This window comes from Malania oleifera, chromosome 4 (assembly GCF_029873635.1).
Source record: "Malania oleifera isolate guangnan ecotype guangnan chromosome 4, ASM2987363v1, whole genome shotgun sequence".
Classification (NCBI taxonomy): Eukaryota; Viridiplantae; Streptophyta; class Magnoliopsida; order Santalales; family Ximeniaceae; genus Malania; species Malania oleifera.
This window is the reverse complement of record NC_080420.1, coordinates 21,936,447-21,959,055: the sequence shown is the minus strand read 5'-3', so window position 1 is coordinate 21,959,055 and position 22,609 is coordinate 21,936,447. Positions and strand designations below refer to the sequence as shown.

Below are 22,609 nucleotides of genomic sequence, written 5' to 3'. Positions count from 1 at the left end.
CATTTAATAAACAAATTGGGTTGGATTAGGTTGGGTACCCGCCAGGTGACCCGTTTAATTTGATATATATATATATATATATTAAGGTTTTTTCCTTCTTCATCTCTTCTCTCTCACAATCTCACGACTCTCACCGTCAATTGATCAAGATTCAGCGCTAAGGCGGCGACCCAAGAGGCGCAGCATGCAGAGCTCCAAAGGGCCTTCCCCATTCGGCCATTCCTGCATTCCACTGGCCCTAGTGACTAGTCTCGTTCAAATATCGGCAACTGCCGCCACTCATCTTCCTCGAAGAGTCGAAGTCAAACCCTCCACCCCTAGCCTTCCTACATTCCACTGGCTCAAGTCTCGTTCAAAGATCGGCGACCCCACCGTCGTAGCCACCACTCATCTTCCTCGAACCCTCTACGTCTAGGCACAAGTAGAGACTGTCTCCAATTTGACAATATCCAGTTGCCGGTATTGTTGCAGTGAACACCCCATGGGCGCAGTACGCGCACTGAGCATTGTGGCCACAAGCTTTGCAGCACCAGCAGTCTTAAGAAGAGCAGTTCATGCTCGTGCATCCCTTAATAGCTACCCCCACAAGCTCTCTAGTCTCTTGCTACAGAACCTTTTGCTTTGTTCCTATCATAACTCCTAGTTCTTCAGGTAGAATGCATCTTTGGGTCATTCATTTTTCAGCATAAAATCCTGTAGATTGCACTTAATATGTGCGCATTTGAGTCTAATTTAAGCAATTTTGCGTAATCTCAGGAACCTATTTGGAAACAGTGAAATTAAGGTAGATTTTGTCTGTTGAAAAGAGTATCATGGGCAAATATTTCTCAAATAGTATGTTGGAGTTTATATGTGAATCTGTTTAACGATTTTTTGATTTGGGCAAATCGCCCCCCCCCCCCCCCCCCCCACCATCTTCTCCTCTGATTTGGCTTGGATTCATACTATTTTCTCCATTTTATGTTTTTTTTTGTTAAAATATTAATGAATAAAATAAGGGTGCAGTTTTTTTTTTAAAAAAAATTATGACACTTCATATGAAATGTTTTTAAAAAATTAAAAATAAATAAATTCTGTTTTTAAACGGGTGCTTAACGGGTACCCGTTTATGACCCATTTATTAAACGAGTGGTTTGGGTTTATATGTAAGCCATCCGTTAGTAAACGGATCAACCCAAACCCAAACCCATTTAACCTCTACCTGTTTTTTACCTGCCCAAACCTGACCCATTAACCCGTTTTGCCACCCCTAAGTCCAATTGATCTGACCGACCCGGTGGCTGCACTGAGTCGGTCACTAGTCCAGGTTTTAAAACCATGATTTCAAGCAAGGTAAAGGGCTTCAATGATGGGTGGTTGACAGATTCAATGGTGGTTCTGAAAGCAAAGAGTCTGGTCATAAGTTGTGATGAAGGAATCCTTTCTATGATTTTTTTTTTTCCTGCTAAGTGGACTCCTTTCTATGATGAAACTTCCTGCTTGGTGCAACTTAGAAGCAGCAGCAGCAACAGTCCCCAATCTTTCCCAAACTCATCTGAAGTTTAGAACTGGCAGCAAAAAAAATTTTCCTGCTGCCTCTTGCTTCTTCTCTGGTCTTTTTGGCAGCAGCAACAGTTTTTCTTCCTGGGGCTTTTCTTGTTCTCTTGGGGGCTTTGGCTGATGGGTAGAAGGTTAGGGTTTTGACTTAAGGGGGTTGTACTAGTAGATGAAATGGCCTGGGATGGATATGGGCTAAAGGGATCTATTGTAGGGTGGCAACAGAGGGATTTGTGGCTTGAACAGAGTATGCTCTGATACTAATTGATGAAGGACAGCAACAGAGAAAGAGAAGAGGGAAACGAATAGATTAGAGAGACAAAATAGGGAGGGAAGAGAGAGTAAGTAGAGAATAGAAGGGAAAAGAAAGAAAAAACACAGAAGACAGAGAAGAAGAAAGAAGAACCAAGAAAATACACAAGACAAAGGAGAGAGATTTAGACATGAGGAAAAGGGAGAGAGAGACTGCATTGAGAGGAAAATATTTAAGACTTTATTAATCATCCAAAAATTAGTTATCCTTACATCATAGGTATGTTTATAGGCAACTAAGAAACCTTAAAGATTAAACTCTCAAAAATTATAAGATAGACTCAAAACAATTAAATATCAAAATAAAAACCCAAAAGAACTAAAATAAAATATTGAAAACAACCCTAAATTAACTGAAATTCCTATGATATAAGATTTTCCAAACAAAAGAAAATCCCTAGTTTTGAATCTTTGGGTAGACTATGAAATATGAATGCCCAGAATTATCCTTAGGCAGCACTTCATCACACATGCTTTGTCACCCATGCCCCAAGCCTTAGGCTTGCATCGGCTGGCAAGATTACGGAATCAAACAATGCACTACAGGTAATATTAGGATTGCTTTGAAAAATAAGCCTAACACAGGCCCAAGTTGAAAGAAAATTGACATCAGTCACAAATTGATAAGACTTGAAAATTTCATCGCTTCAAAGTTAGACCACATAACTAGCAATCCAGTTGTAATACAATTGAACTGTGCCAACAAGCAGTATAGATCCACCACTATTCAGGGTCCCCAACCAAGCTGGAATATTAATTCCACATTGCATGACACACCTTCATGCGCCTCACAGAATCAACAGGAAAGTTTGAACATGGAAAAAACTGAGAGCCGCCAACAGAATGACAATCAGGCAAAGCATCTGAGTTACCCAACCTATCCATTTCTAGATTCATCCTCGAAGGTGCAAATTAATATTAGGCAGGGCATTAAGATCCACAAAACCCAAATACACCTAATATGAAAAGAATCTGAGATCAATCAAGACAAATAAAATGCTAAACAGTCAAGCATCATGTCTCAACAATATACAAGCACAGCAGTTTGCTCCATGATTCAGCCGTAGCACCACACATAAAAGCGGAGAAAAGCAGGCTGACCATTTACAACAGGCACACATGGCAATGGTGATGCCATGACAACTCTGTTGGAGATGTTTCAAAATCTAGCAGTTTTTTTTGTTCTTTATTTTGTGGATTAATGGCAGCAGTTTTTTTTTATTGGTGTTATTTTTCAGCTTTTTTTTTTTGGTTTAATTTCTTCCAACAACTAGATATTAATGGTGGTATTTGAACGGTCAAATACCTTTAATCTTCTGCAATAATTGGCTGGAAGTTACTCCTCTATGCAGCCTATATAAAGGCTACCTCCTGCCCTTTCCAAAACACAACCAAAGAAATATATTTCTTCTCTTTCTTACATACTTTTTCTATCCGTCATCCAGTAGTAGTCTCTAGTAGATATTTTTGTTATTATTTTCCTTTTCGATTATCTTATTCTTGTTTTTCTTCCTTCCTCTACATTGGGTAACTCTGTATACTACAGCTCCTAAAGCTCTAGAGTTTGTGAGTACACACAAACCGAGCCTAGCTAAATAATCCTGGAGACCGTGCATGTTGTGACTATTTGCACCGAGAGATTTTCTCTGTAAGCACAAAATTGGTTTTAAGGACAGTGGTCCTACCACACCTCAGCTTCTCTATTTTTTATTCTCACTAATTTAATTTAATTATTATTTTTATTACATCTAAATCTCTTAAAATCTTAAAACTGGGATGGCTGCCTTCAATCCTACACTGGAGAAACTACTAGCTGATCTCACTTGTGTGGAATCTTTTGATGGCAATAATTACAAAGGAAGGAAAGCAAAAAATTATTTTTCCTTGAAAACGCTGTCAATGGTCTATGTTCTAGAAACTCCCCAACCTCAACTTGAAGGAAACAAAGAAATATGAGAAATCTTCAACAAGAACTACATCATGGAAGATGCTGAAATCAAGAAATTTGCTTGTAGCAAATTCTTGCACTACAAGATGACAGATGGAAAAACAATAGATCTCCAAATTCAAGAATTTCAAAAATTGTTGCACGATATGTTGGCAGAGGGAATAGAAGTAAAATGATGTACTTCAGACAACTTCCCTGATTGATAAATTGTCACCATCCTAAAATAACACTAAGGGAGCTTTGATGTACAAGAAGAAGGATATGAACTTAGAACAACTTAATGACTTATCGTCTACCTGAGGATATAAGAAGCCAATAAAAAAAAAATGGCGGTTCAAAATAATGAAGTAATAGGAAAAGCAAACTTGGTGAAAGATGGCTAGGTGAGATCTAGAGGGACTTCAAAACTAGGAAACAAGCTAGGGGGAGCTACAACAACAGAAGGTTCAATGCTAGAGGAAACAACCAAACCAACAATCAACTGCACAATCGAATCAACAACCGAGGAGACGATTGGAATAGCAACCATTCTAACAATCGACTGAGATACAACTCCTCCAACATAAAGAAGACACGTTGTAACTTTTATGTTTGTGGTAGACCTGGACATCATGCACCTCAGTGTAGGTTTCGCTAGATGGGTGGTAATAATAGTAGTAGTAGTAGTAGTAATAATAATCACAATCGTTATAATAAGCCCCAAGTCAATATAGTAGAAGATGAGGTGATCACTGTTGTGGTATCCGAAGCGAATCTTGTGGAAAATCCAAATGACTAGTTAGTGGATACGGGTGCCACCAAACATATATGCAGTGATCGTAGTCTTTTCAACATATATGAAAAAGTTAATGGGGGAATTAGTATTTATGAGTCATGCCCAATCCTCACCTATGCTAAGAAAGGGTATTGGGAACCTTAAGCTCGCCTCTAGAAAAACCTTAAGATTAACTTATGCATATCATGTACTAGATATTAGGAGAAACTTGATTTTTGGATCCATCCTCAATAAGGTTGGTATCAAACTGGTTTGAGTAAGACAAATTGATTTTGACTTATAACGGTGTCTTCTTGGGTAAGGGTTACTATAATAATGGACTATTTGTGTTGACTGTTATTAATAGTATGAATAAAAATGTTAGTTCTTCTACTTATTTGGTTGATTCTTTAGATCTATGGCATGATAGATGAGGACATATAAACTTTTCTTTTGTTATGAGGAATCAAGGTGTAATAGCAAGCCTAGCTAACTCTAACAAAGGAAAATGTACAATTCGCGTAGAAGCTAAATTTACTAGAAAACCTTTTAAATCTGTGACAACTAGAAGTACACAATTATTAGAAATCATCCATAGTGATTTAGGAGATTTTAAAAGTCAAATCAGTAAAGGTGGTAAAAGATATTACATAACCTTTGTTGATGACTTATCAAGATATACAATAGTTTATTTATTAAAATCAAAAGGTGAAGCTAAAGATGCTTTAATTAAGTTTAAAACAGAAGTGTAAAATCATAAAGATAGGAAAATTAAAACATTAAGAACTAATCAAGGAGGAGAATACGAATCAAGATTTTTAAGCGAATTTTGTGAACAAAATGGAATAATACATGAAGTAACAGCTCCATATACACCTGAACAAAATGGTATAGCTAAGAGGAAAAATAGAACATTGAAAGATACGATGTGTTAGTAAGCTCAAGTTTGCCTTCTAATATGTGGGGAGAAGCTATTCTATCTAATCATAAACTCAATAGAATACCACCTAAGAAAAGTAATAAAACACCTCATGAATTATGGAATGGCTATAAAGTATAAACCCAATCTAAAATATATGAAACTATGGGGGTGTTTAGCTAAAATAGGTTTGCAAGAAGTAAAGAAAAGGAAAATTGGTTCTAAAACTAGTAACAATGTATTTATAAAATATGCCCAAAATAGTGTTGCATATAGATTCTTAACTATTAGATCTAATAATAATGTGTTAGAACCGAATACAATAATAGAAGCATGAGATACAAAATTTTTTGAAAACATTTTTCCTTTAAAACATGAAGAAATAAAAAATGAAAGATCTCGTGGAAAAGAAATTGTTGATGACAATGTCGAAAATCCTAAACTTAGGAAAAGTAAAAGATGTAGAAAGGAAATAACTTTTGAATCTAACTTTGTGACAAATTTTCTAGTTGAAGATGATCCACTTACATATCAACAAACTATAACTTCACTAGATGCCTTGTTTTGGAAAGAAGCAATTGAAGATGAATTAGAATCTCTTAAAATAAATAACACATGGAATCTTGTAGATTTACCACCTGGACATAAAACAATAGGGTGTAAATGGGTATTCAAAAAGAAGTAGAGACCAGATGATAGTATTGATAAGTTTAAAGCTAGATTAGTAGCCGAAGGGTATAACCAAAAAGAAGGAGAAGAGGTTTTTGATGTTTATTCGCCGGTTACAAAGGTCACAACTATTAGGGTTTTAATTGCCTTAGCTTCTATATATATAACCTATATATACACTAGATGGATGTGAAAACTGCATTCTTGAATAGTGATCTAGAAGAAGAAATTTATATGCAACAACCTGAAGGTTATAAAGTAGATGATGCTAAGCATAAAGTTTGTAAATTAGTTAGATCTTTGTACGGACTTAAACAAGCACCTTTACAATGACATGAAAAGTTTGACAGCATTCCTATAAGTGATGGATATAAAATTAATGAATTGGATAATTTTTTGTTCAGCAAACTTGATGGTAATAATGGTATAATAATATGATTATATGTTGATGATATTTTAATATTTGGCACCAGTTTAGAAATCGTAAACTCAACGCAATTGTTTCTTGCCTCAAAATTTTGAAATGAAAGACTTGGGACAAGCAGACATAATTCTAGGTATAGGAGTTATACGTGAGCACAATGGTATTTGTTTATCCCAATGACATTATGCAGAAAAAATTTTGAAAAATTTTGATCGTACTGATTGCAAACCCTAGTTTACAATTAAATAAAAATAAAGCGATCCTTTTGCTAAGGTTGAGCATGCTCGAATAGTAGGTTCTTTAATGCATTTAATGAATTATACATGCCCAAATATTGCATTTGCAGTATACTGACTTAGTAGATACAATCATAATCCTGAGCATGACCACTCGAGCACTAAAAAGGGTGTTGAAATATCTTAAGGGTACTATAAATTATGGACCTTTTTGTTGTGGATTCCCTAAAATTGTAGAAGCATTTTCTGATGCTAATTGGATATTAGACACAAATGATATCAATTCTATGAGTGGCTATGTTCTTACCTTAACCGATGTTGTTGTTTCTTGGAGATCCCATAAACAGACATGCATAGTGAAGTCCACTATGGAGGCAAAGTTTGTAGCTCTGGAGAAAATAGCTAATGAGGCTGATTGGTTAAGGAATATGTTGGTAGACATTCCTTTGTGGGTTAAATTGGTACCACCTCTATCTATAAGTTGTGATTGCCTAACAACAATAGCTCGAGCAAATAATAAGATTTATAATGGCAAGAGTAGGCATATACGCCTAAGACATAAGATAGTGAGAGAATTAATCTTACTTGTAGTGATCACTTTGAGTTGTGAGATTAAAGAGAAATTTAGCAAATCCTTTGACAAACGGACTAGCTAGAAAGCTAGTAGAAAAAACATCAAGGGGGATGGGTCTTAAGCCCTTAACATAAACTACTAATGATGACAACTCAACCTATGTGATTGGAGATCCCATGAATTAGGTTTAATGGGTAATAACAAATTGTTGAGTAGTTTGTTGAGCACTATTTTTTTTGTTTTGCTCATCCCTATGGTGTTGGAATAGTGCAACTACAACGCTTGTGAGGTTGAGTTTATCTCTTAATGAATCAATAGCCTTTGTTAGGTAGTATATTTAGTTATAGTTATACACTTGATTGATTTACCTATATGAGTTTGGAAGTGAGTCCGCTTCCTATAAAAGTTTAGTAAGCTAAAACTTTCTCGAGCATTCATGAAAATCCAGGTATGGTATATGGCATATTCATACCAACCCGCAGAAGCCTTGTATTCATGTGAGTTGTGTGTTTTATAAAGTTACACTAAAAGAGGTTGGTTCAAGATTATAAAATTCACCAAGTTCTTATAGCTCATAGCACACATTCTCTAAGTGCAATTCAAACCGAAAGGTATTGTCACCCTTTGCATGACTTTTCATGGTTACCCAACCTTCGTTTTACTTTGGTTTTGTTTTGTTTCATAATTTGAAACATGTGGGGGATTGTTGAAGATGTTTCAAATTCTAGCAGTTTTTTGGTTCTTTATTTTAAGGATTAATGGCAGCAGTTTTTTGTTATCGGTGTTATTTTTCAGCTGTTTTTTTTTTTTTTTTTTCAATTTCTTCCAACAGAAACTGGCTAGAAGTTACTACTCTATACAGCCTATAAAAAGGCTACCTCCAGCCCTTTCCAAAACACGACCAAAGAAATATATCTCTTCTATTTCTTACATGATTTTTCTCTCCATCATCCAGCAGTAGGCTTTTGTAGATATCTTGTTATTATTTTCTTTTTCAATCATCTCATTCTTTTTTTTTTTTCTCTTCTTCCTCTACATTGGGTAACCGTATACTACAGCTCCTAAAGCTCTGGAGTTTGTGAGTGCACACAAACTTGAACCTAACAAAGTAATCCTGGAGACCATGCATGCTGTGACTATTTGCACTGAGAGATTTTCTCCGTAGGCATGAAATCGGTTTTAAGGACAGTGGTCCTACCATGCCTAAGCTTTTCTATTTGTAATTGTCTCATTAATTTAATTTAGTTATTATTTTTATTACATCTTATATTCTTACAAGTTCAACTTGATCAATGAGGCTCCAACCCTCATCCAAGAAATCCTTCTAAATTAATAGAGCCCACCTCTACTCTCCCATAAAGAGCATTTAATGTTTAGGTCACTTAGCATTAAGAAAAAAGACCCGAGTAACAACAATTATATTTGCAAGAAACCATTTAATCCAGCTTAGAATAATGCAGAGTATGTTGATACAAACTCTAGCAACCTCCAAACATTCCTAGGATATTGAGAAAATAATTAAAAATGCCTAGTAGCAATATGGCAGACCATAACACGCTTGGGCTTAAGCCATGCGTCTAAGCTCAAAACCATTGAACAAAATAGTGTTTCATAGCTCCTTGATGGTTCTTCTAGCTGACAAATAATAATGCTAAACTCCCAGTCAAGGTCAAACTCCATGCTCAACATACCATGATAATGGGCAATAATTGGATTTTTTTAGGGCCAGAAAAATAGTATATAGCTAACCTATTTCTAAAATGATATGATATGTGCACAAATAAGATTATTATCTAGTATTTTACATAAGAAAATTATAAAATAGATATGTCAAATCTCACTTTCTAAGGACATAACCACAGAATCATAACATGACTAACACCCATATACTGTAGTTCTATATAGAATCAATAATTTGTTGTGCTTGCGCAGCAGCTGGTGGCCAACAATGGCCGGCCATTAGCAACCACAGTCAGCCAAAAATGTTCTTTCAATACAAGAAGCTAGGTTGAGCAAAGCATTAACTAACATAGATTTGTAATGTGCAAGGCTTTCATAAGTTATGATGTGACCAAGGTCATAAATTTCTATTTTGATTCAAATTTCAAAGCTCCAAAAGTACAGAAATTTCAACAGAAATTTCGATTTCGATGTCAATTTCAATTTCAATTTGAAAAAATAACAGAAATTAGTAGTAAAGCATGGAATTCTTTGTGAAACTTTAGAAATGGTTAACAAACATAATAATATAAGTTTTAGAACTAATATATTACAAATTAAATACATCTTTTGTATGAGGTGGAAAAGTTGTAAAATAGTATGTGTATCAAACATGTTTGTAAGATAATGTACATTAAACATATTCAATTAATACAAATGAAATTCATAAATCATTTAAATATAATTTATTATACAAATAATGATAATTTAAACATGAATGGTTAAATAAAATGTTACTGTAAGTTTATTTTTTTATATAATTTCAAAAGCACTTGTAATAATATTTCGTTTCTATAAAATAAATAAAATAGATTAAAAGAGAAATTTCAGTTCACTCCTAAATCTCTCATTTGAATTCCGATGAAATTTCATTGTATAGATAAAATTTTGATAAGTTTCGTTAAAATTTTGAGATTTGTTAAAATTTTGGATGATTCGCTGAGATTTCGACGGAAATTATGCAAGACGGAAATCGATTGCCATTTCAATTTCGACGGTGACGGAAATCGGAAATTTCAACGGAAATTTCGATAATTTCGTGGAAATTTAAAACCATGGATGTGACCATATGCTACATACTCTAGGCACAGCATAGGTGCATACCTTGATATATCCAATAGAAATTTAGTTCCCTTATGCCACACAATTATAAAGTCGTGCAAACATAAATAAATTTCCAAAAAGGACTTCTCTTATTAGAGCAAAAGATTATTCTATCCTTCTTGCATATCATCACAAGTAAAAGTACCCAACCAGCAAGGGATTGGGTGGCATAATCATGAAGGCAGATTAAGTGTTTAATGTTGATATAGGATAATTCAATTCATTAGGTAACAGTTCTACAAGGGACACAATACAGTCCATATATTGGCTTAGGTAATGACACATTTTGCTTGTAAACAAAGTTAAAAGAATACAATCAATTGGTGGACCAGATATGAAAGTTTCAATGTGTTAGTTCATCAAACCTAACACAGAATGCTACATACACTACGTCTGTAAAAGCCAAAAAACATGGCCATATCCTAGCTTTCCACTTTTGTAAGATTCAATCTCAATGGTGAGATTAAAATTCAGAAATTGAAAATTCACTCACACTATCATTAGGTTTTCAAAAAAAGTAAAAATTATTACAAGGACCTCTCAAAACCTTGTGGTAAATTGACTAAAACAAGAAGCTCCTCAAGACAATACAACAACAAGTCAACAACAACAACAAACCAAGCCTTAAGTCCCACTGGATAGAATCGGCTACATGATTCCTTTTCCACCAATTTATGCGATCATAGGGAATTTTCTTTGATAGATTCAGGGCTACTAAATTCTTACTATCTCATTCCAAGTTATTTTAAGTCTACACTTACCCCTTCTGCTACCCCTCATAGTAACTAATTCACTTTTCTACATTGGCACAATATTTGGCCTAAGTTGCGGGTGCCCAAATCACCTGAACAATCCCTCCCTTATCTTATCCTCTACAAGAGCTACACCTAACTTACTACAAATATCTTAATTCCTTAATTTATCTTTTAGCGTTATACCACTCATCCATCTTATCATTCTTATCTCGACAATTTTTTCTTACTTTTGGATATGTTGTTTCTTAATCGCCCAACATTATGATCCATATATCATAGCTGGTCATACAATCGCTCTATAGAACTTCCTTTTTAATTTTAAGGATATTCTACGATCACACAAGACACTTGAAGCACTTCTCCATTTTAAGTAGCCTACTTTAACTCAATGCATTACATCTTCTTCAACTTCTCCTTTCCGCTTGCACAATAGATCCAAGGTACTGAAATCTACTGGTGCTATTGATTTCTTCATCATCAAGTTAAGTTCCTCAAGAGAATATGAAGGCTCAATGATAAGACAACATATTCATATGCTAGCACAGAAGTTCAAGGATACACCCAAGCTGACCAATGACAGTTAAGTTTGACATTAATCTTAGGCAGCATTAGGGCTTAAAACACTTGCACAATTTTAGGGGGAAAAAATATGGTGGGAGCATGTTTTAAGAGCAAGTATTTTTTTTCAAAAAAAACCATTAAATCAACTTCTTGGTTAATATAACTATCGCAAATGGCACCTATATAATTCAAAGCATGCAGGGATACCCTTTTGTTGAGTTTGTCAAAGAATAAGTTCAATTAATAACAAATCCTTGTGAAAAGCAGCTTACCTCTGGTTTTCAATAATAGGAACACGGGCAAGAACAAACTCGCAGAACAGCTCTAATATCTCATATGCAGCCCATAAGTTTTGTTCTCTTATGACATGCTCAACCTAAAAAAGGATGATAATAATAATAATGATGATGACGATAATGATGATGATGAATGTAGACAGAATGCTTAAAAAAATAAATAAAATAAAAATAACAACAACATTTATCAGTGTCAATTATTAAGGCCATGATGGTACCCGTATTCTAGCTATGGCTTCCTGGCCAGTCTGCAGAAACTGGGCTATCTCCTTTCGCATTTGTTTAAGCTGCACAATTCTCTTGTTTTGCACCAATTTGATGCGAGAGATTGCTAAGTTCAAGCATGTTTTACTACAATGCCATACATAAATATTTGAATACACATTGTGAGAGAGAGAGAGAGATGCATTCATGTGAAAAATGGAACTTTTACATAATATAATGCATTCATTCAATACTAGAGCAGAAAAAGTTACAAATTTAATGATAATTTTTATGTGAAAATGAAACAATCAGTTCATCAAAGATAAGACACAACAGCCCGAGGCGCAGAGGATGGAATAAAAAGGAAGAGTTCCAGCTTTCTCTGCCAGAAGACAGAGAGTTGGGGGGCGTAAATAATCATGCATCCATTCAATTGTAGAGCATAAAAAACTGCAAATACAACAAGAATCTTGATGTGGGAAGGAAACAATCAATTCATTAAAAATAGCACTCAAGCTACCCAATGCAGGGAGGATGGAATTAAATGGAAGAGTTCCAGGAGTTAGGTTTTTGAAGTGAATTCCTTTTATCAGATCATCAATTGTCAACACTGATAACCATGTGCCTTTTACAAGCAATTTCCCTTGGGAAGTTACGTGGGAGACTCTGGCTCCTCTAAAAGTGGCTTTTTTCACTTAGGGAGCAGCGTGGAAGAGAATTTTGACAACAGACAACCTCCAAAAAAGGAGCATTACAACTGTTAATCAGTGTTTTCTAACTTTGAAGGAAAGAACAGACCGAGACAGTGCTTACATTCGTAGTTGTCAAATCAAGATTCAAATCGTAAATCAAAATTCGAATTTTGGGAATAAAGAAGCAAAACATAGGATTCTATAAAATTTCCAAAGCAAATTGAAAATTACATGCATATATTGATATACAAACAACAAGCACAATAATAAAACACATTTAATAGTAAAAAAAAACCATATTTCATGTGTATACTTTCCCTAAACGAATGACAAGCAAGAGAACGAGTTAGGAAATATTAATAAATTAATGAGCTTTATTCTGTTTAAGGAAAGGAATCAAGATAAAAAAAATTGAACTTTTGGTGTTTATCATCAATTTTAAAAAACAATCTTTCATGCATATTCTTTTTCATATAAAAATAAAAAAATAATTAAGATACAAAAATGAAAATAATTGAACAAATTACTAAAATAACTAAATTTGAATCTTAACAACACAACAAAACATGAGTAGCACCTTAGTCAGTGAGTGTTCTGCCCCTTCTTCTTAATGGTAGAACACTATACTTAGGGGTGGCAAAACGGGTTAACGGGTCATAAACGGGTCGGAGTTAAACAAGTTCGGGTTCGGGTTGGCCCATTTATTAACGGATGGCTAATAGTCCAACCCAGACCTGCCCGTTTAATAAACGGGTCATTCGTTTAAAAATATAATTCATTTATTTTATAATTTTTAAACATTTTTTTTTAAAAAGCACTCCATTTGAAATGAAGGACGCATGCAGTGAAATTTATGAAATTATCAGCACTCCAGCAAGCCTACAACCAACAAGAAAGTTGGATCAGTATGAGATGCATTCCGCTACATCTAAGAACCAGAGCCACAATTGGACTGTTGGAGCAATAGCATATGGTTGTGGAGGTTTGAAAGGTGACTTGAATCATACCAATTGGCTAGAAGATACAATAAGATTCAAGGTGAACAAGATTACAAGAACAAGGTTAAAGAGATCCCTAAAAGTGTCCTCATCTCTGAAGAATATCTGGTGTTCAAAACACAAATCACACCGGAAGCCGATGTTCACATTCATAAGAACAAATCGGGGGATCAAATCGGCTTCATCTAATGCTTGCTACTTAGCGGAAGAAAACCTCTTTTCTTAACTGCAGCGGCATCTCTCTGCAATTTCTTCCCCAGCTTTCCCTTCAAAGGTAGCTATGGAGGAAGGTGACTTGTCAGAAATCGCCGGTTGGCTTAGTCTCTCCTCAAGCAAGGAGGGAAGCAGATTCACTGATTGAGTTGATGATCGAAAACAATGACAGAGCTGGAACCAAAAACACAATTCCCAAAGGATGTCTTGGTCAGGGAAGAAAACACAAAAATCAGCCTCTTCGCAAAGGGCATTAGTTGCAGCAGTGAGACAAAAGACTTGAAGCACTGTTGCACAAGAAATCAAAAGTTGCTTGGGAAGGTAGAAGATGATGGGTCTTCCATGCGCCACAAATGTGAGTGAATGAGATGAGAAAAGGCTAAAAAGCAGCGTACCAGCATCTCAAGTGGTGGGCTCCTACATGGAGATCAACTCCAAGTCTCCAACATTCGGCTGTCAAGGAGGGGGAACAATAAAAGCACACCCAACAGCACAAATGAAGGAATACCAAGTATATATAATAAGTTAAATGGGTGACCCGACGGGCACCCATCCCAAACCCGCCTAACCCATTTAATAAACAGGTCGGGACCTGGTTGACCCATTTATAAACAGGTAACCTTGTATCAAACCCAAACCCGATTTATACGGGCAGGTCATGGGTCACTCGTCGGGTTTCGACACATTTTGCCACCCCTAACTATACTAAAAGTGAAGAATGGCTTTGTAAAGGCAACATAAGACCTAAAGTTCTATTTTCTCCTCTTTTTAAGCACAAACTAACATAGGCAAGGAAAATCGTACAATCATAAAGCAATAAAAAAGAAAATAATGTTGTCTTTGGGGTTTTAAACTAGTCAGGTTCGTCTCCCTCGCTAGACAAACACACATTGTTAACGGAAGTGTTAATAATGAATTATGTTGCTTCAATATTTACTACTTAAGTGTCACTGCTTTCATAAGTTGCTTATTGCTTCTGCTTATGTCTGCTTGAATGACAATGAAAGTTTTTTGTTAGTGAATTGTGGTAAACTCTAGACTGGCAAGTTAAACAAGAGAGCTTTAGCTAACGCCACACGGTCCTTTCACAACGGTATGAAATATTCAGCCTGTGACACTTGGTATCAGATCAATTCAATAAATTCAAGAGGTGAATCGACAGATTCAACAATGATTCAGTTTTTTTCAGATTCACTAGTAAGATTCAAATCAATTTGGTGTGAAATTTATATGAATCGTATCAATTGCACCATGAATCATAAGATTCAAACAATTATATTTACGTCTTGATTAGCCCCAAGTGGACTAGGAACTTGTGGGACTCTGCAGCAGCTATACTGGGAAGTAAATGAGCAACAGATGACTCTATCAAGAGAGAGCTGTGGGCTTGGATGGATTATGTATGAACAGGTTAAGGAAAAGAATAGTACAGCTGATCCCTCAAAACATTTATTTTTGGATGGTTGGGGAGGGGGGGGGAATTGAAGGGATTTTGAGAATACCGATATGTCTGTTAACATTTTAAAAGACAGTTGGATCAAACTTTTTTTTTTTTTTGCTCAATGGCAAGGAATGTATTGATATCCAAGCTGCCATTGACTATATTAACTCTTTCCACTTGTAATCTCTGTCTCTGTAGATGGATTGCACATCCTCAGTGGCATTAATAAATATTTTCTCTTCTCATCGAAAAAAAAGGTGAATTTCTAACACAGCACATTCGAACAGTCGAAAATCTTCAAAAACGCATAAAATTAAGCAAATCTTGCTACAAAAATTATTGGCAAAGGGCAGTCTAGATGCTAAATTAACTGGAATCTTATTGAAATCATGGAAAGTGAAAACAGAAAGTAAACGAAACTACAGTTAAACTAAAACTATAGTTTCAAATTAACCAGATTGTTTACACCTCTTATGAATTAGTGACCCAAATTAGCAAACTAAAATAAATTAAATAAAAAACAAGTTCCTAAACTAATTTCGAGAACCACAAAGCAGAAACAAAAAATGAGACAGGAATTGAAAGAGGTTTTACTGGAGAAGTAGGTCAGGTACTCACCACTTGGCCCCGAGAAGACCCCTGTTGAACAGCTGATTCAAGAGTGACATATGCGCTGAATAATGAACAACAGAGCATATAAATGTAAGAACAACAGCGCCCGACTACAATATGATTCAGGAACGTTGCACTCCCTGCGATCTATGATCTAAGACTAATGGCACAGAAAATGATAGGTTCAGGAGGAGGGCGATCATGGTTTTTGCAGAATACAAGATAGATTCTGTACCAACGAGTTGAGTGGCCCATTTGACATCGTTTTATTGTGGTTTTTGGCTTTTGCTTTTTTCTTTTTCCTTATTTTTGATTATAGTTTTTTTTTTTTTTCCCCTTTTCTTTGCTTTTGTCTTTCCAATTTAATTTCTATTTTCTAGTTTTTTTTCTAAAAAATCATTTTTAAATGTTTTCCCTTTGTTAGGCTTATATACAACCACAAAAGAGAAAAGTGTATTTTTATTGAACGTATTTATATTTAAGAGTAAAATAACTTTTAAAAGAATAACTAATTTTTTTCACAAAATTAATTATTTCTCAAAAATAATTTTTTTAATTTTATTTTGAGCTAAATAAAATAAACAAACTTTTGTTGCAAATGCCGTTTGTGGATAAGCACAATACCTATTTCATTCCATAATAAAATTAATAGAGAGTTAAAAGAAGTGAAAAAGTGCATTTAATTAAATCTAAATGAACAGAATAATTTGATTCTGTTTATTTAATATTGTTGTTCAATAATTTGATAATCCAATTAAAAATTAAATTTGAGATTTTGCTTTTGTGTTATTGATTTCATTTTTTAAAAAATCATATTAATTGAATTATTCAATGTAAATTTTATAATTTTATTTGACATTGCACAATGAATTATGTGTGAGGTAAAATTAAAATGAATATAAATATTATTATTTCAGTTCACCACAATTTTGTCACTCACTAATTAATCAAAAAACACTTATATGATAGCGCACATATTTTTAATAGTGACCATATAGTAATGTATTTTTAAGACTTGCCTTCCTAGACATTTAACTTTCAAAGGATTTTGATTCTTAATGATGTTGATAGTAAAAGTCTTAAGCTTCAGTGAACATTTTCAAGTTAACTATTTTTTATGCACAAGAAACTATGTTCATTAATAGAATAACATAATTGAAGATTATCTACTATGGTCGTATAATTTCATGATAATTTTTGTCAATCCTTAACTTTACTCTAGCTCTCACCAAGTTTCTTCTTCCTTTATGTTCATTTTAATTCATTATATGACGCATAATTATCCACTATTCTCTCCTCAAAAGAGGGACCAAAAATATTACTAAAGTCTTGAATGCCCTCCTTTATAATTAAAAACTCTTTAACATCACCATCCTACATTCCTAAATTCTATCTCAGAGGTTCAGGAAGAAAATCATGTCTTTGTTGTATCTCTTTAAGATGCACGCCATCAAGTTCTTCTTTCATACCCCAACTCTTTAGCTAACTTCATTGAACCATGAACACATCTCAATTAAATGTTTGTAATATGCTATCGTAGTTCCTTTTCCTAAATGAGCAATTTTTTTTTAATGAAAGTTAAACAAGCCCTACATCATCATTAGATTCCATAATCTAGTAGATTTCATAATATCATGCAACGAGGATGGACACTAGTAGTTGGTCATTGGTAGTTATTTTAGTTTGAATCTACGTTTCTGTCAGGTCATTCCTATATCTTTTACTTGGCATTCATTTGCATGTCCATTTTGTCTTATGTCTTATTTGAGAATATATGTTGACATGATTGATTATGCATCATTCCAATGTATGCATCTTAATTTTGAGTGATAACATGTCATATAAGATCAATTTAAATAGGGTTGCATTTTGGTTTCGAAGAAAATTACACAAAAATCTTAAATATTGTAAAGCATGCATGCAAGCGATCGACCGTCTCTCTACAACTGGTTGACTTGCCTGAATAGAATATTGGTTTTTCATTATTTTCATACTTTGCTTTGATTTTTTGGAATGCTGTCATATTTATATGATGTGTGATGATATTGGTCAAATCCTCTGGTAATGAATTACGTTAATTTTATGGATTTTTATTTTTAAAAAGTAAAAAAAAATCATCATTTTCTCAAATTTCATGGTTTTCTTCTTCCAAAAAAAAGTCAAATTGTTTTTTATAAAATTTAATGAACTATTCATGATGTGGCCATTGGATAGATTAAAAGACCTCGTTTCTAAAAACAAAACCATTGATGTCAAGTTAGGTTTTATGATTTTTCTTCCAGGAAAACCAAAGCATCCTTTTAGAAAATTTATTTTTTTGAATGAACGATCCATGATGTTATTGTTGGATGGATTAAAGAGTTTCTTTTCTAAAAGGTAAAATCAAAATTTTCAAGTTGGATTTTATGGTTTTCTCCAAAGAAACCAAATCATTCAAGTTCAAAGAGCTTTTTTTTTTTTTTTAATAAAAATAACCTAAAATTATTTTTAAAATTGAAATTGACAATGTTTTTTTTAGAACTATAAATGGCTTAATTCTTCTTCAAAGGATTTGTAGACGGTCTACTTTAAAAATCTAGCTATACCAACCAAAAACTAACAAAATCACTCTCTCTTTTCTCTTCTTTATTGTTAAGTTTGTGTGATTGTATGTTCATTTTTAAGAAGCATTAAGTAGTAGAGTTTTCATAAGGTTAATTCTTATTTATAGACCATATGAAAGCCTTTTCAAAAGGGGGTTACTGGTTGAAATTTCTAAAAAGAATAAAAAGTGGAAGAAACTACAGCAAGCGGTCTCAATTTTAGGTGAAGCTTTATTCTTATACATACTTGGATAGAAAATATTTCTCCCACACTTTATACTAAAAATAGAAAACATTTCTTTTTTTTTTTTTTTCTAAAAAGGACTAGATTGCTCCTTTTTCTATAGTTGAAGTATCCTCTAAAGTAGGACAAGTTCGCATACTTTGTGTAGTAGTAGAAGCTCCTTTTTCTCCAGTTGAAGTATGCTCTGAAGTAGGACAAGTTCGCATACTTTGTGTAGTAGTAGAAGTAAATTTTGAGGTATTCTTACTTACAATAGAATGAACTTTAGTTTGATTTTCTCATTGAATACAAAAATTCTCCTTGATAATTTCAATCTCTTCTTTTTCTTCATTATCTACGTACTAAGACTTCAAAAGTGTTGGCCCTAGAGTCATGTCTAGAGTGGGGGTGAATAGACTCTTTTGCGGAATATTATTTTTTTCTACAAAATAATAAGACTTGGTAAGATACAAGCAATTAAATCACAATATAAGCAAAATGATTAACACAATAAATATAAGAAATATAAGGGAGAGAAGCTTAACACCAAAGTTAACATGCTTCGCCCTCTTGCCTACGTCCATGCCTTGAGACACACTCAAGGATTTGAAAATCAACTAATCAATCTCCTTTCAAGGATGGAGAATCCTTTACACAATCGGGGAACAAATCCCCTTTCGCTCACCAAGATCTTTACAACAAGGTTCACCAAGAACCCCTCAAAGTTGGTTCACCAAGAACCCTAAGTTCACCAAGAACCCTTTTACAACAAATGGAAGTAAAGAAGATATGGTTGATACAAGTGATGCTCCCTCTATGAGCTGATTACAACACAAAGAAAATCCTCACACTAATCTCTCTAGTAATGAATCTTCACAAGTATAAAGAGTAAGAGAGATTTTTTTAGCAATAAATGATGCACTAAATGCAAGATTGATATTCACTAAATGTCAAAGGTATATATTTATTACTAGTATCTTGTATTTATAGGCAAATGGACGAACTAACTGTTATATAACCGTTGGGCATTTAAAACAATTAAATACTTTGAAAACTAGTTGTTTTATGGTCGTTGGGTTTAGAATCCCAATGCAAACCATCAACAAATTCCCCCAAACCATGGACGGTTTGCTCAAATCGTGGACGGTTTCATTCAGGTCAAATTCCATTTAACTAACTGCCTGAATCCATCGAAATACCTGACCAAACCATCGATGGTTTGCCCGATTTCTTTACTTGGGTGCTTAATCTTGGTTTAAACTTAATCGAGACGAAGTATCTGAAAGATTATAATACTAAGATCGTTTAAAACTTGTCCCTTATGAAAATACATTTGATTATATGATATTCTTTATGAAATGCATTTGAGAACTCATTAAGTTTTGTTCTAAGAGTTTGGTGATATCCTATATGCTAGCATGCTCATGCAATTGCTCAACTCTTTGTAAATAGACTTGCGCGAATCAAAACTACAAGAGTTACAATCAATTCCTACCTCAAACACTTCCCATTTATAGTATGGCTTTACATTTGCTTTAGTTGGTTGTGCTTAAGTTCTTCCGAGTGAGTGTCTGATCTGATCTTTGCTACTTGAATGTTCACTCGATCTTTATTTTTGATCTAGTACCTTCATGTTGTACATGTACTAACTTGATGTGCAAAGATTAGTTTGACTTACAATCACTAATGAATTGTTATCATAAAAAATATGTCAATTATAATTATGTAGCCACTAAGGCTAACAAAAATAATTGAACATCTTGATTTCTTTCATACAAATTTCCTTACATTTACTACTTTCAGGTTTATATTCACCTTTAGGCTTCCATATACTAGCGAGCTTACAGTTTTTCTCATTGTGACCAAACATCAAGCACTTGGAGGCATTTCATAGACTTCCAAGAATATTTTACATCAATTGTCAATTCATTACCATCAAGGAGCTTTAAATCAATCAAATAGAGAAGCTCTTTACTAGCATCAACCTCCATGCACATTATCACTGATAGATTCCTCATTTGTTTTGATCTCAAATCTAAATACAAAGGTCTTCCAATCCCACTAGTTATATAACCTCAAGTCATCAATAGTCCAGCTGATTAATGGAATGTTAAAAAATAAAAATAAAAAATTATCCATATAGGAATTTTTTCCAATTCTAGATTCCCAAGTTCACCAGTTAGATTCCAAAGCAATAGTAAAATAGGAATATTGCCAATAAACCATTGGCCATTTTCTAGAGTCCAATTCATTTCCTTCCTTTTAGATAATTTAAAGATATATTCTTTTGAAGCAAGAGAAAAAAATCTCTATCCCACTTGCATTTCCCAAACTGTTCTCTATAATATTCTCGATATAAGTAAAAGGAGGTGCCTTACCTAAGAAATGTCCCAAACTCGTCTCCCCATTTTGCCAAAAAAAAAAAAAGAGGTGTTATTTTCCACTCTGTACATATGCTACACCTTCACCTTCTCAAATGCCATTTTCATAACTCAAAACATCCATATTTAGTCTGAACATCATAAAATCAACACAAAATGAAACAACTTTATCTTCATGACATTTTCACCTGCACAACACGCTCAAATTTTGAAATTTCAATTATAAAATCTCACACAGAGCGCAAAACATAGCAAATTCACATAAAAGAAGAAGAAGAAGAAGAAGAAGAAGAAATAAAAGTGCATAAAGAAAACAAAAGAAGAGAACGGAAAGTTAAGGCAACAAGGAGCAGTAGCTAATATAGGAGAATCAGAGAACTGAGGGTGAAGCTTGAAAGAGCATATTAAAGAATCCAGAGAGCTGAGCATAGGAAAGTTTGAAGATTAAGGTTGAAGATAGTGGACCTTGGATTTAAATTCCATCTAATATTTAGTCAATTTAACATCCATCTAGCTCTGAAAATATTACATTTGACTGAAATTGATGCTCTTCAGTTAGAGAATGGGATCAAGGCAGGAGAGTTTAAAGGTGTTTGAATGGGACACTATGTTTTTGAAGTCAATTTTCCAATATATTTTTGCCAAAATTGGCAAACGTGCCGTTTTTATTTTAGGAAGTAATAATTTGATTGATATATGCTTAAATAAGGCTCATTAAATAAGTATTTGCATAATGATTTGAGAAAAATTAGAAGTGAAACTGAGTATATAAAGGTATGTAAATTTGAAATTAAAAAAAAAAATTCTATTTTAAAGTGATCGGGCGTGTGATTTTTTTTGAAACTGGAATAGAATTTTGAATGTGATATATGTTCATTTTGAAGTTAGAATGGATAAGTGAATTAAACTTAGGGTGTGTTTTATTTGTTTGTTGAGTACGAAATTTCAAGAAGAAAAAAAAATCTTACACTAAAAACAAGGATAAATAAAATATAGAGCGTGAAAAAAATATGCAAACAAAGAAAGAAAGAATGAGTAGGCAAGGAGAGTTTTTAAAAGGATGAAATGAGAGAAGCCAGAGATAAAAGAGAGATTGAGTGGCAAAGCAAAGAGAGCGGCCAAAAAAGAGAAAACCAGAGATGAGAGAGTGAAAGAGGAAAGAGGGAGAGAGATTTCTCATCGGAAATTAGGGTTAAACGTCTCCAGTGATGCTGACAGCAACCGGCGAGGTCAGCCAGTGGTGGTCAGCCATCTACGGCAACAGCTCAAGCTTGCCCACCCCCTTTATTTTAGCTTTTGCGTAAATGAGGTAAGGAAAGAGATAGGGTAGTAAGACGCTCCAAGTTGATACGTCACCCTACAAAATGTTAGCACTAGAAATTATAAAGGGACCTTCCCCTCTACGTGTTTGTGTGCCCGTTTACTTAATGTTAGATATATGGCAAACTAGTCCTAC

The 22,609-nt window shown here is 34.0% G+C and overlaps 1 protein-coding gene across 1 annotated transcript in view; it reads right to left on the bottom strand.

Moving 5' to 3' along the window:
* Window positions 1-16,227, bottom strand: part of LOC131153591 (uncharacterized) — a 29,123-nt gene extending 12,896 nt beyond the window's left edge. The window contains exons 1-3 of the mRNA XM_058106004.1: window positions 15,974-16,227; window positions 12,026-12,158; window positions 11,784-11,887 (exon numbers count right to left, since the gene is read on the bottom strand). Coding sequence (XP_057961987.1) covers window positions 11,784-11,887; window positions 12,026-12,158; window positions 15,974-16,023 — 287 coding nt within the window. The 5' untranslated portion in view covers window positions 16,024-16,227. The remainder of the gene's footprint in view (window positions 1-11,783; window positions 11,888-12,025; window positions 12,159-15,973) is intronic.
* Between the last annotated feature and the right edge of the window lie 6,382 nt (window positions 16,228-22,609).